The sequence below is a fragment of the Saccostrea echinata genome, unplaced genomic scaffold (genome assembly GCF_033153115.1).
Source record: "Saccostrea echinata isolate AGI-Se365-2 ecotype Australia unplaced genomic scaffold, CSIRO_AGI_Sech_v1 ptg000012l, whole genome shotgun sequence".
NCBI classification, from domain to species: domain Eukaryota; kingdom Metazoa; phylum Mollusca; class Bivalvia; order Ostreida; family Ostreidae; genus Saccostrea; species Saccostrea echinata.
In genome coordinates, this window is record NW_026889761.1 from 16,191,535 (window position 1) to 16,207,829 (window position 16,295).

At 33.9% G+C, this 16,295-nt stretch overlaps 1 protein-coding gene across 2 annotated transcripts in view; it reads right to left on the minus strand.

Annotated features, from left to right (window-relative positions):
* The window catches only part of LOC133185426 (diacylglycerol kinase zeta-like), a 66,476-nt gene that overhangs the window by 34,921 nt on the left and 15,260 nt on the right, over positions 1-16,295 (minus strand). Inside the window, exons 4-7 of one of the 2 annotated variants that reach the window (XM_061320621.1) lie at positions 12,134-12,208; positions 8,748-8,804; positions 8,525-8,545; positions 137-205 (exon numbers count right to left, since the gene is read on the minus strand). In XM_061320621.1, coding sequence (XP_061176605.1) covers positions 137-205; positions 8,525-8,545; positions 8,748-8,804; positions 12,134-12,208 — 222 coding nt within the window. The remainder of the gene's footprint in view (positions 1-136; positions 206-8,524; positions 8,546-8,747; positions 8,805-12,133; positions 12,209-16,295) is intronic. The other variant, XM_061320623.1, reaches the window with a different exon arrangement.

Consider the following 16,295-nt stretch of genomic DNA (forward strand, 5'->3'; position numbering starts at 1 on the left):
TATACTTGTATATCATTTCATAAATAATTCTGAAATGAAAGCACAGAATATGCTTCTATTCTCTCTGTATAATGGTACTATAGTACATTCTCCTAGAGGTTTAGTTCATTTAACAAATTGATCCATGGACAATTACCTTTCCACACTGCTTACACTTGCCCTCCTGTCTCCTTCTGTGGACCCAATGATGTCTCATAAAGGTTTGCTGCAATAAAGAAAAGCTTTTACAGCAAGTAAATATAACTGTATTACTACAACATACATTAGAACAGGAAAATAAATGTATAGCACAGAGCTCTTTGTCAATGTGAAATAGTTCTGTAAATTTATCAGTATAATAACGTTTTTAGAAAAAAAAAAACTAATCAACTAGCTCCCACTGCAATTCTCTTACAGCATTCTACTAAGCAACTAAAGAAGTCTTTAATTTGATTATTTTTTTTAAAATTTCTTTTGTAGTTCATTTAAAGTTCTGATGAGCTGCTTTGAGAGTGTAAGATGTTTTGTGCTGAAGATTAAATCAAATCAAAATTTGCGTTCTTTGTTCTTGAACAACATTAGTCAACTAGAAATGTTTTATGCCATCTTTATTACATTATGAAAACTGAGTATTCACCAATATCTTTGGATTGGAAATGACAGCACATGAAATGAATACTGAGTGTACTTTGGATGCCTAAAACATTTGAGACAACTAGAAGCCCTATACTTGACTATCACCTGATTAATCCCTGACTATCACCTGATTAATCCCTGACTATCACCTGGTTATAATCCTTGCCTATCATCTGGTTATCCTTGCCTATCAGCTAATTAGACTTGACTATTACCTGGTCATCCTTGACTATCACCTGATTATCCTTGACTATCAGCTGATTATCCTTGACTATCACCTGGTTATCCTTGACTATCAGCTAATTATCTTTGACTATCAGCTTATTAGACTTGACTATCACCTGGTTATCCTTGACTATCAGCTAATTATCCTTGACTATCAGCTAATTATCCTTGACTATCACCTGGTTATCCTTGACTATCACCTGGTTATCCTTGACTATCACCTGGTTATCCCTATCACCTGATTATCACAAGTTTCAGTCCTCATACAGTGAGTAACTTAACCCCACCTCAGAAACTGGAACTCTTGACCCTTGTGATATGAAGTTTACAATTTGGTGTCAGGACTCTTATGTTCATAAATCACACTGTATAAAGCTTGTCTCTTAGATGCTCTATAGTAAAGGAGATTTTTAAAACAGATATGCTGCATTTTCAATATACGGTCAACTAACTTGCATTTATCTTTGTTCTGTTCAGTCTGTATATATATGTATTGATTACATACCACTAGAAGGCAAACCTTAACCTTTACTTATAAACAAGTAACAACAAGTGCCTTAACCTTTACCTATAAACAAGTAACAACAAGTGCCTTAACCTTTACCTATAAACAAGTAACATCAAGTGCCTTAACCTTTACCTATAAACAAGTAACAACAAGTGCCTTAACCTTTACCTATAAACAAGTAACAACAAGTGCCTTAACCTTTACCTATAAACAAGTAACAACAAGTGCCTTAACCTTTACCTATAAACAAGTAACAACAAGTGCCTTAACCTTTACCTATAAACCAGTAACAACAAGTGCCTTAACCTTTACTTATAAACAAGTAACAACAAGTGTCTTAACCTTTACTTATAAACAAGTAACATCAAGTGCCTTAACCTTTACCTATAAACAAGTGACAACAAGTGCCTTAACCTTTACCTATAAACAAGTAACAAGTGCCTTAACCTTTACCTATAAACAAGTAACAAGTGCCTTAACCTTTACCTATAAACAAGTAACAACAAGTGCCTTAACCTTTACCTATAAACAAGTAACAACAAGTGCCTTAACCTTTACCTATAAACAAGTAACATCAAGTGCACCAGGCAATCCAACTCTGAGACAAAATGTACAAGAACTTTCCATTATAAAAAAATTACAAAATAACTTCTCAGACTTTGCAGTACTTAAATATTATAAATTATGGTAGAACTATCTATTTTTAGTGATTTGAAAACTAAGATGATTTATCAATTATTTCGGCTTTGTTACAATAAAGTTCTGTCAAAACATTCCTAAATTATATACAATTTTTCCAATAATTTGTTATTGAATTAAGTATTTCTACTTTAAAAAGCTTCCATACAGAAGAATTGAGGTTCATTACCAGGCATTTGTGCACGATTCAAGAGGAATGACCTTTCCTATATAATCGTCTATTGGAACTCACTTGAATTCAACTCAGCAGTTGTTATCATAATTTTTGGTATATATATATTTTTCAGACATTTAGAAATTATAAGATTAATAACATTAATTATAATAGTTTTTTTTAATTAAAAAATACATGTATATATATTTAGCTTTCAGGAAAATTAGATGCTAATTAAGATCTGAGTATACCTCCATTAGTTCAATACATCATTGTTTTTCATCTATATATAATAAACCATTTATTATATCTGGAAAAAAGTTTGACATCAAAACAATGGCTACTTCTTGTTGATGAAAATATTAACATCTCACAAAAGATTTCCCAGTTGCAAACCTAGCGATACGAAACTAATTAATAAGCTAGTTGTTAATTAATTAAAGCTCAGCTACACTATTAACTGATGAATAGTGAGCAAGTTTTTATTTTGATGCTATTCTTTATGACATTATTTGATTGAAGCAGTTTCATATTGCTTTCTAAATTTCCAGCATGTATTGTATGCTAGCTACCACAAACACATACAAACACACAAAACCATTTCAGTCATCAGAACAAAATAATTTCATCATTGGTTTAATTTAAGATTAAATTGTAGTATTTTTCATGAAGTTTTAATAAACATTCATGTACCAGAATAGTTAAAGGATCAAAATGGTTTAAGGAAATATAATTATTATCCTACCAAGAAATAAAAGGTTCAATTTAAGGTCAAGTCACCATGATGGGAAGATGGGGAGAAAGAACCCAGCATGGAGAATGACGGTATATATTAAAACCTCGGGGCACTGCTATGAAATCAATACACTGTGGGGGCAGATATTAGCCTCTCCAAGTGAATGTCCCATGCAATCACATGTGACAGAACATCCAATAGTCTTCAGGTCACAGGTGCGATACCAAACAAGTTTACAGCAATAATTTGCTCACAGATTGGTAAGGCTGCATGGCTAAGCTTTTGAGGACAAATGACAAATATTTATGAACATGTGAAATGAGAATTATTTGTATATAAAAAAAACTTTAATTTTGATGAGTTCAGCTGATTTAGACTTTTACAGTTGCAATATAAGAGTTTGAAAATATCATTTAAAAACAATCTTGTGTAAAGTATGAAAAGTTACAATTTATTAGTTTTGAACTGATACCATAATTAAGAATCCAATTGGTTGATACATCAAAGATGAGTGCCATTAGAATAGATTTTATCACACAAACAGAATTATGCCAAAAGCTACAATTTGGGAGCTTTTTAATTCATTATCTGCACATTTCATTCTGATTTTATGAGAAAAGATCAATACCAGTGATTTGTTACAATACTTTAACATAGCTGTCACTATGAAGTATTCACTGTTATTTGTCAGGGAAGACTGTCTATTGACAGAGAATGTCCAGGGGTTTCTTCAAACAATACACTGCAGGCTACTTCATTACAACCAAGAGACTAATTCCAAATCAAAAGCACCCTAATACTATTCCAAACACAATCCATTAACAATCATACTGCAAACAAGAGGCCCATGGGCCACATCGCTCACCTGAGCACAGTGGATAGGCAAAAGCACAAATCAGTTCAGTATTGAAAAGTTTCCAGGGGGGGGGGGGGGGTGGGGGGGGGCTTGAATTTTAAACTACCTGATGATGCTTCCATGTCAAAATAACAAATGGCTTTGTTGTACTTGAGAAGATTTTAAAAAAAATTTCTGATATATTCCTTTGTAAAAATTTGATCCCCCCTTGTGGCTCCTCCCTATCCCAGGGGTCATCATTTGAACAAACTGGAATCTACACTACCTGAGGATGCTTCCATATCAATATGACTAAACATAGCTTTTCTGTTCTTGAGAAGAAATATTTTTTCTATATGTTCTTATGTTACATTCGATCCTCCATTGTGGCCCCGTCCTACTCTCGGGGGTCATCATTTGAACAAACTTGAATCTACACTACCTGAAGATGCTTCCATATCAATGTGACTAAACATAGCTTTTCTGTTCTTGAGAAGAAATATTTTTTCTATGTGTTCTTATGTAAAATTTTCTATCCCCCTATTGGGCCCCACCCTACCCTCGGGGGTCATCATTTGAACAAAATTGAATTTACACTACCTGATGATGCTTCCATATCAAAATGACTAATCATGGCTTTGCAGTTCTTCATCAGAAGAAATCTTCCTATATATTTCTATTTCTATTTCAGACTTTGATCCTCCATTGTGGCCCCACCCAACCCCAGGGGGGCAACATTTGAACAAACTTGAATCTACACTACCTGAGTATACTTCCACATAAATATGATCAATCAGGGCTTTGCTGTTCTTGAGAAGAAGATTTTTAAAGATTTTTCCTATATATCTCTATGTAAAACTTTTATCCTCCTTTGGGGCCCCACCCTACCCCCGGGGGTCATGATTTGGACATACTTAAATCTATACTACCTTAGGATGCTTCCATATCAATATGATCAATTAGGGCTTTGCTGTTATTAAGAAGAAGATTTTTAAAGATTTTTCCTATATATTTCTATGTAAAACTTTGATCCTCCATTGTGGCCCCGTCCTACCCCCGGGGGTCATGATTTGAACAAACTTGAATCTACACTACCTGAGGATGCTTCCATATAAATATGACCAATCATGGCTTTGCTGTTCTTGAGAAGAAGATTTTTAAAGGTTTTTCCCATATATTTCTATGTAAAACTTTGATCCTCCTTTGGGGCCCCGCCCTACCCCCAGGGGTCATGATTTGAACAAACTTGAATCTACACTACCTGAGGATGCTTCCATATAAATATGACTCATCATGGCTTTGCTGTTCTTGAGGAGAAGATTTTTAAAGATTTTTCCCATATATTTCTATGTAAAACTTTGATCCTCCATTGTAGCCCCGCCCTACCCCCGGGGGTCATGATTTGAACAAACTTGAATTTACACTACCTGAGGATGCTTCCATATAAATATGACTCATCATGGGTTTGCTGTTCTTGAGGAGAAGATTTTTAAAGGTTTTTCCCATATATTTCTATGTAAAACGTTGATCCTCCATTGTGGCCCCGCCCTACCCCCGGGGGTCATGATTTGAACAAACTTGAATTTACACTACCTGAGGATGATTCCATTTAAATATGACTCATCATGGCTTTGCTGTTCTTGAGAAGAAGATTTTTAAAGGTTTTTCCCATATATTTCTATGTAAAACTTTGATCCTCCATTGTGGCCCCGCCCTACCCCCGGGGGTCATGATTTGAACAAACTTGAATCTACACTACCTGAGGATGCTTCCATATAAATATGACTCATCATGGCTTTGCTGTTCTTGAGGAGAAGATTTTTAAAGGTTTTTCCCATATATTTCTATGTAAAACGTTGATCCTCCATTGTGGCCCCGTCCTACCCCCGGGGGTCATGATTTGAACAAACTTGAATCTACACTACCTGAGGATGCTTCCATATAAATATGACTCATCATGGCTTTGCTGTTCTTGAGAAGAAGATTTTTAAAGGTTTTTCCCATATATTTCTATCTAAAACTTTGATCCTCCTTTGGGGCCCCACCCTACCCCCAGGGGTCATGATTTGAACAAACTTGAATCTACACTACCTGAGGATGCTTCCATATAAATATGACTCATCATGGGTTTGCTGTTCTTGAGGAGAAGATTTTTAAAGATTTTTCCCATATATTTCTATGTAAAACTTTGATCCTCCATTGTGGCCCCGCCCTACCCCCGGGGGTCATGATTTGAACAAACTTGAATCTACACTACCTGAGGATGCTTCCATATAAATATGACTCATCATGGCTTTGCTGTTCTTGAGAAGAAGATTTTTAAAGGTTTTTCCCCATATATTTCTATGTAAAACTTTGATCCTCCATTGTGGCCCCGCCCTACCCCCGGGGGTCATGATTTGAACAAACTTGAATCTACACTACCTGAGGATGCTTCCACATGAGTTTCATCTTCCCTGGCTTTGTGGTTCTTGAGAAGAAGATTTTTAAAAGATGCTATTAATTTTTCACTAATTCTTTATTATCTCCCCTTGAAAGAGGGCGTGGCCCTTCATTTGAACAAACTTGAATCCCCTTCACCCAAGGATACTTTGTGGCAAGTTTGGTTGAAATTGGCCCAGTGGTTCTTGAGAAGAAGTCGAAAATGTGAAAAGTTTACAGACAGACGGACGGACAGACGGACAGACGGACAGACGGACTACAGACAAAATGTGATCAGAAAAGCTCACTTGAGCCTTCGGCTCAGGTGAGCTAAAAAACTTCAAAATAAGCTTAAAGGTGCTATCTTATATTCAATTGGAACAAAAAATGTTTTATTACTATGCAAGTGTTGATAAAGTAATGTGCATTTAATCCCCTGAAAGCAAAAACATTCAGCAAATTTCTTTATTTGAAGAAAAAATAATCCACTGATTGACTATTTTCATTCATAAATTCAAATCTTAGTTGTTTAAAAACAGAGGATCCTGGTTAGAGGCACCAAAACAATTTCCTATAGAACTCTTACGAGCACGATCCAGGTGAGAAAATTACCTTATCTGGCAGCTTTATCACATAGGTTTCTGGTGGTGGCCACATAATTATCCTGTGTCTGCCGGATATTTACTCAACAGCTGTTAAATATTTTGGTGGCCATGGCCCCTAGAAGCTTGTATGCCAGCTGCCAGAAACATATTTGGCAATAAAAGATAAAACTTTTTTTGGAGTCTACCAGATTTTTTTGTGGTGGCCTCTAGAAAAAAAAATTATTTGGCTACCAACTTGTATTTTTGTGGTGTCTGCCAGAAACTTATTTGATAGCAGCAGATAACATATTTTTCTCACCTGGCAAATACCGGCTTCGGTACATTCCTCATATTTATATACAGAAAGAATTTCTCTATGTTTAAGAAGGTGTAAAAGCATAAAAATGTTTTTATATTTTCATTCCATTACTCTGATAATATGTTTGCCATAGATTAAATAAGGTCTCTAAGAAAGTTCTACAGGAAAAGAAAAAAAAACGTGGAAAAATAAAATACACTGGCACTTGTTCCTTTTAAAAGAAGATCTCCTAAAAAGATGCTGATGAAATGAAGAATTTAGACTATATTGAGGATTTATAAAATGTATGAAGCCAGGGATTTTTAATAACAGTTACTTATTTACCTACAGTACTTTCTATTTCAATTAAAAGAAATAACAATGGGAATTCAAATCACATCAAATAACAGAAAAAAAGTTCCATGTATTTAAATTTCAATAAATAAGTTTTATTGTGTTTGTTACTGGAAACAAGATTAAACTCAACATATGTGAAAGTCATAAACATTTCATATTGACAGATATTAAATCTTGACAATAATATATAAGCATTAAAACATTAATGAATTTATTCCTTAATTAATACAAAGCAGGTGAAATTATATTTATATTTCCACCACAGATTCAATTTAGAACTATTGGCACTCAGAAAATGAACACATCTGTCAACTTTTTATTTGAATAATTATAATTAAATTTAATTTAATCATAAAAGAAACACCATGTGGTCAGTGTTATGGCATAGTAAATTCTGATACAGACTTTAAAGAATTAAAAAAAACCCTTCTTTTGCATCTTAGAACAATCTGTCTTCATTTCCTTACCCAAGGGAACAATCCTTTCTAAAACTTTATTGAAAATCTTTTAACCTTTTAAAGGATATATCTTCAGAGATTTTATGGAGCTAAAAAATTCTGCATTTGCATTTTTTAACAATTGCTTCTTGTTCCCCCCCCCCCCCCCAAAAAAAAAATAAATTGCAAAATTAATTAAAAATTATCCAGTGGATAGACAGAAGGGCACTAAGACAGACAAGGTGAAAACACGGCCTCCTTTTTACATTGCTGGCTGAGGTAATGATAGCAATACTTATTATTGTAATTATTGTCTTCTGACTTAGTCAAAAATGCTTTACAGTTTCAACTGAAAAAAAATCCTGTTAGAGAGTCATCTAGTGAGCCTATTTGAAATCATAAAAATGTTGTTATTCAGTATATAGGGTGATTAACATACAGAGCAAAGTGTCACCTAGTTAGCAGTTGCAACATAATTAAGATCAGAGGCTGCTGTTCAGTGCAAAATGGAATGGAATTAAAGATTGGATTGTTCCATTAGACTGTATTTTTTAGTAATAAAGCTATGTTAAAAAGGAGAGTGTGCCGTTCACGCGCACAAGCACACGCACAAAAATAGGATCACACAATCTGCTTGTAAAAAACAGAAACGTACCGAAGGTTCAGAGTCACTTTCCTGTAAGACAGCAACACATATACGTAACAGATTTATACAGCCAACATTACAATATCAAACATGGGGTGCAATTATGTAGCACAAGCTATTTAGTAAAATACGGTGCACGATTACAGAAAATTATCATCTATTTTTAGCAAGTTCATGCACTATTTTGATGCCACAATAAATAGCATGTGATTTGGGGAGTGGGGATACTTACCTCTCGATAATTTCGTACACCAGCCTCTCGGAATGTTGGTTTACATCTCAGGTTTTTCTGAAATGAAAAAAAAAAAAAAAAAAAAAACATAAAGGAATCTGAATTCCATAGGAAATATTGAATCTTAAACTATGCTAGGTAGCCCTTGAGCCTTAGAACTTTTCCTATTTAACAAACTTTTATTTATTTTGTTCGTTAATACATTTTCAGTGACAGATACTGTTAACTTCCTTCAAGGCAGCAAAGGACAACAGCAGTGATCCTTAGGGGTAGGTAATTAGCTCAAACTCTCTGTAAAGTGTAACCATGACAAGTGACAATGCCATTTCTAACCTAACCAATTTCTCTTCTTGACTTTTTTTTTGCTCAGCAAGTTCAACTCCTGAGTTTCCCAATATATTGATCATATATAAATAATATGAATTTAAGACATGTGCTAAAAAAAAAAGAAAATAAAGAACATTTAATCTGCCTTATGCCACACTGATCTGGGGGATAGTTGATATGCCTATATTTAACATATTCCAGTAAAAGGTTAGAGGAAATTAACTGAAGAAGCATCTTGAACATTTCCCGTCTGAAACTGATAGATCTCTTTCTGGTCAAGAATACATTCAAGATCAAAGATATTCCTAAATTATCCTTCTTCTTTTACTCTATGAATATATCTTTCTTTTTGCTGATGACTTGTGCTATATTTGCTAATACTCTGCAGGAGTATTTAGAGACAATATTACACAAATCCGCAGAAGTCACACAGACATCGTATCTCCAGTATTAGTGTGGTTCTTTCTTTCTCGTCATCATGTGACATTTTTCTCTTTCATATGTCGTCTGAGACAAGCAGAACTTTAAAAATAGCAAAGTTACTCATATATACCTGTCTGATTTGAGATGTGATCTTATGTACTTGACTTTTTTTTTGAAAGGGAAGAGAGGGGGGGGGGGGGGGGCATCAGTCATTGACATTACATAGAATGAACATGACACTTTTATTTAATATATATATATTATAAAGTTTTAATTCTTGTTGTTTTAATAAATCACGACTATAGTTTAGTCTCTAAATAAATTTGTGTCATTATCCATTGAAGAAGATATATCACTCTACACTAAAGATTTCCAGCTTACTCAATGATGTCGCAACAAATCTCTTTCCTATTAAAGGCTATATCCGATTATTCTCCCATAAACGATGCTCTGGTTTCCTTTCAGCTTAATATAGAAGTCTTGCATGTCATGTGTACTGTATCCAGTCTTTTTACATTTTTCTTACTGACAGCTGAGGAAAATCTTAGCCTTGTCTTCCCTGATTTATACTTAGTACTTATAGCTGACTTTTAGTTTACTGATCTGTCAAGGTTATGAAATCACTGGTCTGTCAAGCTGACCATAACAAGAGGCCCATGGGCCATAATGCTTACCATAGTCACTGTGGTTCTGCCGATCTTCATAAAAATTTTTCCCAAAATATTCCTATGTAAAACTTAGATCACATTTTGTAGCCCCTTCCTATGCCCAGGGGGTCATGATTTGAACAAACATGAATCTACACTACCTGAGGATGCTTCCATATTAATATGACTAATCGTGGCTTTGCTGTTCTTGAGAAGATTTTGAAAGACTTTTCCTATATATTCCTATGTAAAACTTTGATTGCCCATTTTAGCAACCAGTGACCCAGTGGTCATGTTTAAAACAAACATGAATCTACACTACCCAAGCATGTTTCCATGTAAATATGACTTATCAGGGCTGTTCTAGAGAAGGTTTTTTTTTTTTTTTTTTTGAAAATCTTATAAATTCCAAAGCAAAACTTTGATCACCCATTGTGATCAGAAAAGCTCACTTGAGCCTTCAGCTCAGGTGATCTAAAAATGAATCCTGATTTGATCTTGTGCCGTGGAATAACAAACTCAACTTCTTGCTGTTATATTGGAACCAATTCAAAATTAAAAGCCTTTGTTTCAATTAAAACCTTTGAAATCTCAAAAACTCTTAATCTCTTTGAAACACAATGAACATTTTGACATCTTCATTACTAAGCATCAGCTTAACTTGTGTATCCTTAATGAGATGAGATTAAAGCTTTGAGGAACTAGATATTGAAAAGTGGAAATTTTCAGTCTCTCATTGAACAAAGAAATGAATAATGGCAACATGCTTCAATTCCCCAAAGGGAGAATAGAAATAAATTATGTCTTCTCTGTTGGTTGTTGAGTACAAAAGAAAATTACTAGTGAAATAGACGTTAATTTAAAGCTAAACAATGATTTTCATTTATCCATATGTTTACATGCTTCATACATAAAATTTTCGCCTACCATTCAACTTTACTATCAACTGTTGAGAATGGATAAGAATTTATAAAATATGCGTTATTAAAATATATTTTCATTCCTAAAAAAAATGTGCCTTTGCCCCCTAAGAATGCATTCACATCAATCCTTAGCAATGGAAAGGTGTTCAAACATTTATTTCTTGGAAACAGAATTTTTTTCTAAATATCTGCAACTATTTTTTTGATCCATCTCATTAAAATTAAAAATCTTCCACTTTCTTTCTCTGTTTTCATGTTATCTTTCATGTTTGAAATTTGCCAATGAGTGTACTTAGTAAGGGAATTGAACAAAAAATTGAAATAACCTTGTACTATTGCATAATGTAAATTTTATGGTAGTTCACTATAAAGAGGACCATATAACATATATGAGAACTAGATATTAAAAAGTGCTAAGTGCAATACTCCATCCTCTTCATGCCACTTTCCAGCCCAAGACTTTCTTGAGTAAATTACCAATGCTATCTAAATCTAATCAATTTTAGCAAAGTAACCATGTCTTTTGACTCCTGACTCATAGAGGAATCTGGTTTCCATCTTCCAACCAATACGGTACAAATAATTATAAAACTCTCTATTTTATGCAATAGGAGCCATGTCTTGTGAACCCCCACAATCCTTAAAACTATTCAAGCCACGCTTTCCATCTGACCAACTTGTGATAGAAATCAGAATTCCTCACATCCAAACCAATCTAAATTTGAGGTGTCGAACCAAGGTAAGATGGATAATGAGAAGCTTTTCTGACATGAGTAAACCTATTATCCCCCTGCCCTTTTGATGAAGAGAGTGAAATAATGGGTTTTATGAGAGCATGACAGAAATAAAAAAAAATTAACAATAGTCATCCATGTCCCTAAGCAAATCCTCAGATTCTGATATTGCTAGATATGCATTTGTTTTATAATAAAGTTGTATTTTTAAAATTACTTAAAATGTTCTAAGAAAATTTTCTTTGTGCCTATACAGTTAAAGTCTCCTTGAAATGTTTGTCTTACTACATTGTATAACTTCAGCTAGATAAATAATTTTTTCACGTATGTACCTTTTCTAGGACAGGAATACACATCGTATGAGCCACAATCTTGCAAGCAATACATTTTTTCCTTGGTCCTGTTTTCTGCAATAGAAAAAAAAAAATCTTTATAGGTTACCAAGTCTGTGGAATAAAATGCTGTAAAGACAAATTACCATATTAGAAAACAAATTGCATAATCCATTTATTTCGCTTGATTGTTTCCATATTTCCCACATCTGAAAGTGATAGTGTTAGTAATAATTCATATGTAGCCTTTTTTGTCATAAAACATTTTGGTATTAATGAAATGTAAAATCTACCACTGATCTTCATCCACGGTGTCCCATGTTAATACCAAAAATTTGATTTAGTTAACAATTTTATGTTATTTATTTCAGTTTCATGGTTTCAACCTAATTGTTTTAAATGCCACCTATCCCATACAATTGTGCCTCAATTCCCCTGAGGTTTTCCACGGAAACATACAATTTTCCATTACCCAATAAAAACGTGATCACCTAATACTAAACTACTTATATTAAGATCGAGTTTCGTACTTATTTCATCAATTTTTCTCCACTTGTCTGTCATTATATCAGTCCAGGTCAGATGCCTCGATAGCATTCAACACTAAACCTATACCATTCCCATTATAAAAATTTTCCCAGAAGACTTCACTCAAAAGCTAAATCAGCTGAGCTACAAATGCTAAACTTATTACCGCATAAAATTGGGTAGATAAAACAGGCAGGAATCAGTCACACTATTTTCTCTCTTGCGTTTTATCGCATTCTGAAAATATATCCTTAAATTCGTTATCCTGATTAACACTTTGCGAACCCAAGTGCAAGCGCAGATCACACAAGTCAAAAACACTGTTCCCTTGCTACACATAAACAAATTTCTTCACTAATTTCAATTCCAATAATCAATTTGGTTGGTAACATTGGAGGAAAATAATCAGCCTAATAAAGAAAAATTCGCCTCAAGTCGCAACTAAATCTCAGAATTCAGTGGAAATACTCTCTTCTAATCCATCAATTTCCGTTTTTAATGAAAGAATTGACTCTCATACTGATAGCCAATATTGCAGAAACATTGCTGCAATTTAAAATGGAGACAGATGGAGCTTCAATCTTTCCATCCTTAGATGAAGAACCTCCAGTATTATTTAAGGCAGCTGCTAAAAAGATACCAATTTACTTTTCTTATTGCATAATCTAAACTATTCCCTGCAAAGTCTACTAGAAATCAAATCTAGGTAAACAAAGATTACAAAGTTCATCTCAACATATCCAATATATTACGAAGATTAGTCTCTTATCAAATACATGTTTAATAATATGCAATATGTTGTAGCTGTTTTCATAATTAAAGTTTTTATTGAAGCTAAACTCCAGTATTGTGCATTCCTACATGCATCACCTTTAGTCCTGAAAGTGCATGCTTACAAATACTTAACTCTGTACAATCATCTGGCAAATATCACAGAGACAGCATTGGAAGTATAACTGGAGGTCAGCTTCCTGTGCATCTTAGTGTTTCAGAATTGGACAAAAAATACTATTCGATTATCGAATTGAATCAGGAACACCATTTCGATTCACTCACATTTTGTGTATTTTTTCCTAGTTTAAACAGTAAGAGGTTAGTCAGAAGTCAAATCGTCATTGGAAGGTTTGCGATGCTGACAATCGATAGCATAGCATTAAAATCGATAGTCGCTACATATATAGCTACTTTAAACATAATGCTAAATCTTAATATAAAAGAATATATATAAATCAGATGAGTTAATCATTTGTAAAACAATTGTCAGATGCATAAGCATTCTTACATACATCATTCCTACATGTTTGCTCAAAGTAGGATTTATTAGATTCTTTATTCAAAAAAGGAAAGGATCAGCATCAAAATCTTTAACCTAGTCACTCATCCAAATCATGACCATAACATTCTTAGGTAGAACAAAAATGTTTTTGCATTTGATTGGCCTGTTCAGTAGATGAGCAAGAAGTCTTTATTTGATTGGTCTGTCATGCAGATGAGCAGCATCTAAGGCTTTATTTGATTGGTCTGTCCCTTTAGATAAGCAGCAAGGCTTTATTTGATTGGCCTGTCATGCAGATGAGCAGCAAGGCTTTATTTGATTGGCCTGTCCAGTAGATGAGCAGGAAGGCTTTACTTGATTGGTCTGTCATGCAGATGAGCAGCATGTAGGGCTTTATTTGATTGGTCTGTCCTGTAGATAAGCTGCAAGGTTTTATTTGATTGGCTTGTCCTGTAGATGAGCAGCAAGGCTTTATTTGATTGGCCTGTCCTGTAGATGAGCAGCAAAGCTTTAAAAATTTGATTTTGGTCCCAGGAGTCCCCAGGGGCCTAGAAGGCATGGACACATAAATAATAAATCTAAATATGAGTAATATACCGTAACCAACTTTGCATAGATATCAATGATATAACAAAGGACCTATATCCTTTATTTTGGTAGGTAGCATAGTGCTTGATGCTTGTCCAAGACAAGTATCATGTCTTGGAGGCTGCATTAATTGGAACATTCAAATTTTGAATTAAGTCACTAAAAATCCAATATTGACCAAACTTGTCAAACCTCTGGAGATGCATATCAGCAATGATGCTTTGAAGCTTGACTTTAGTAATTTTCAGATGAACTTTCTTAAAAAGCTCCATTCCAAAATGATCACATGACCAACTTCAATCAAAATTGTATATGTTTTGCATCAGGCATGTACGACCAATCACATTACAGATTTCAAACATGATATACATTTTAAAGCTGAAGGCTGAAGGAATAAGCTTTTAGATCACTCTTTTCCTAGGTTCTAATTCTTATAGCACTTTATTCCTATAGGTTCTTGTCATTTAAGCAATGGTAATTTTAATCAAAATTTGAATCTGCACTACATATGGAATCTTTCTTTACAAACTTGATCCAAAAAATTGGAATCTGTTTTAAAATGGCCCCCTCCAGAGACAAACAAAAGGATACAGGTATTATAACTGTAACAACAGCTTCCAGTTCACAATGATAGTTATAGATGTTTAACAGAGGTGCAACGATACACTAACCTCACGATACGATACGTATCACGGTATTCAGTTCACAATACGATACGTATCACGAGACATAACAAGGTTAAAAAGTCTTTCAAGTTTGTCATCATATTTTTTTAAAACTTGACAGGGTTATACAAAATGTTCATATTTTTTTTAATAATAATTAAAATAAAATTTTGTTAACTTGAATTGGATTGTTAGGTAGATCTATGAGTTGTGCCAACATTCTAAACCAATGATGAACATTTACAGGGAACTACGGGGACCTTTCCTAATAATCTTCCTTTTAAATTGGAATGAAAAAGGAAGACATTCATTTTTTCATTCCTTTTATTTACGTTGAAAACCAGTTGTCATAAATACATTTTAGTCAACAAGACAGCCAATTTTCATCGAAATACACATGTGATGGAATATCATGTATTACCAAAGAAAACGTTTAGATCTAAAGGGTTAATCATTTGTCTAAACATCTATAACTTATAATCACATTAAGTCCCTCTCCGTGTTAAATCTGAGGTCTGTAAGATGCTGGAGATGAGTTTAACTGCCGTAAACGTTATTGGCGACCTCATGTTTTGCGCGGAAGCCATTTTGAAATAGTAAAGAAGGAAATAAAACGGACAAAACGGATAATTCTGGACCGATTGAACCGAACCGCGATATCAGTTTAGCGTATCGTGAATTGAACCGTGGAAAAATATACCGCGATATACCGTCAAACGGTTTATCGTTGCACCCTTAATGTTTAATTAACCTTAATAGAAATCAAAGGCACACAATAAATTATCTACATGATATGTCAATATTTCTCCATTACGGCTTCTCTAAAAAATAAATCTCGAGTTATATAGTTTTTTTAAGCTTTCCTTCTTTGTGGTTTAATTTTCCTTTTGAACATTCTGAAAAAATTCCTCTTTCCTCTCCAGAAAGTACAACTACCATCCTTCAATTTCTGCAAATTAAACCACAATACCTGATCAACCCTGCACTCTATCAGTACTATTATTTGCACTACATTGTACACTTAGCAAGAGGAACAAATCTTCACCAAATATGGATCGGTATGTACATGTTTTCGTCATATAAATTGTTCTTAGTCATGACCAAA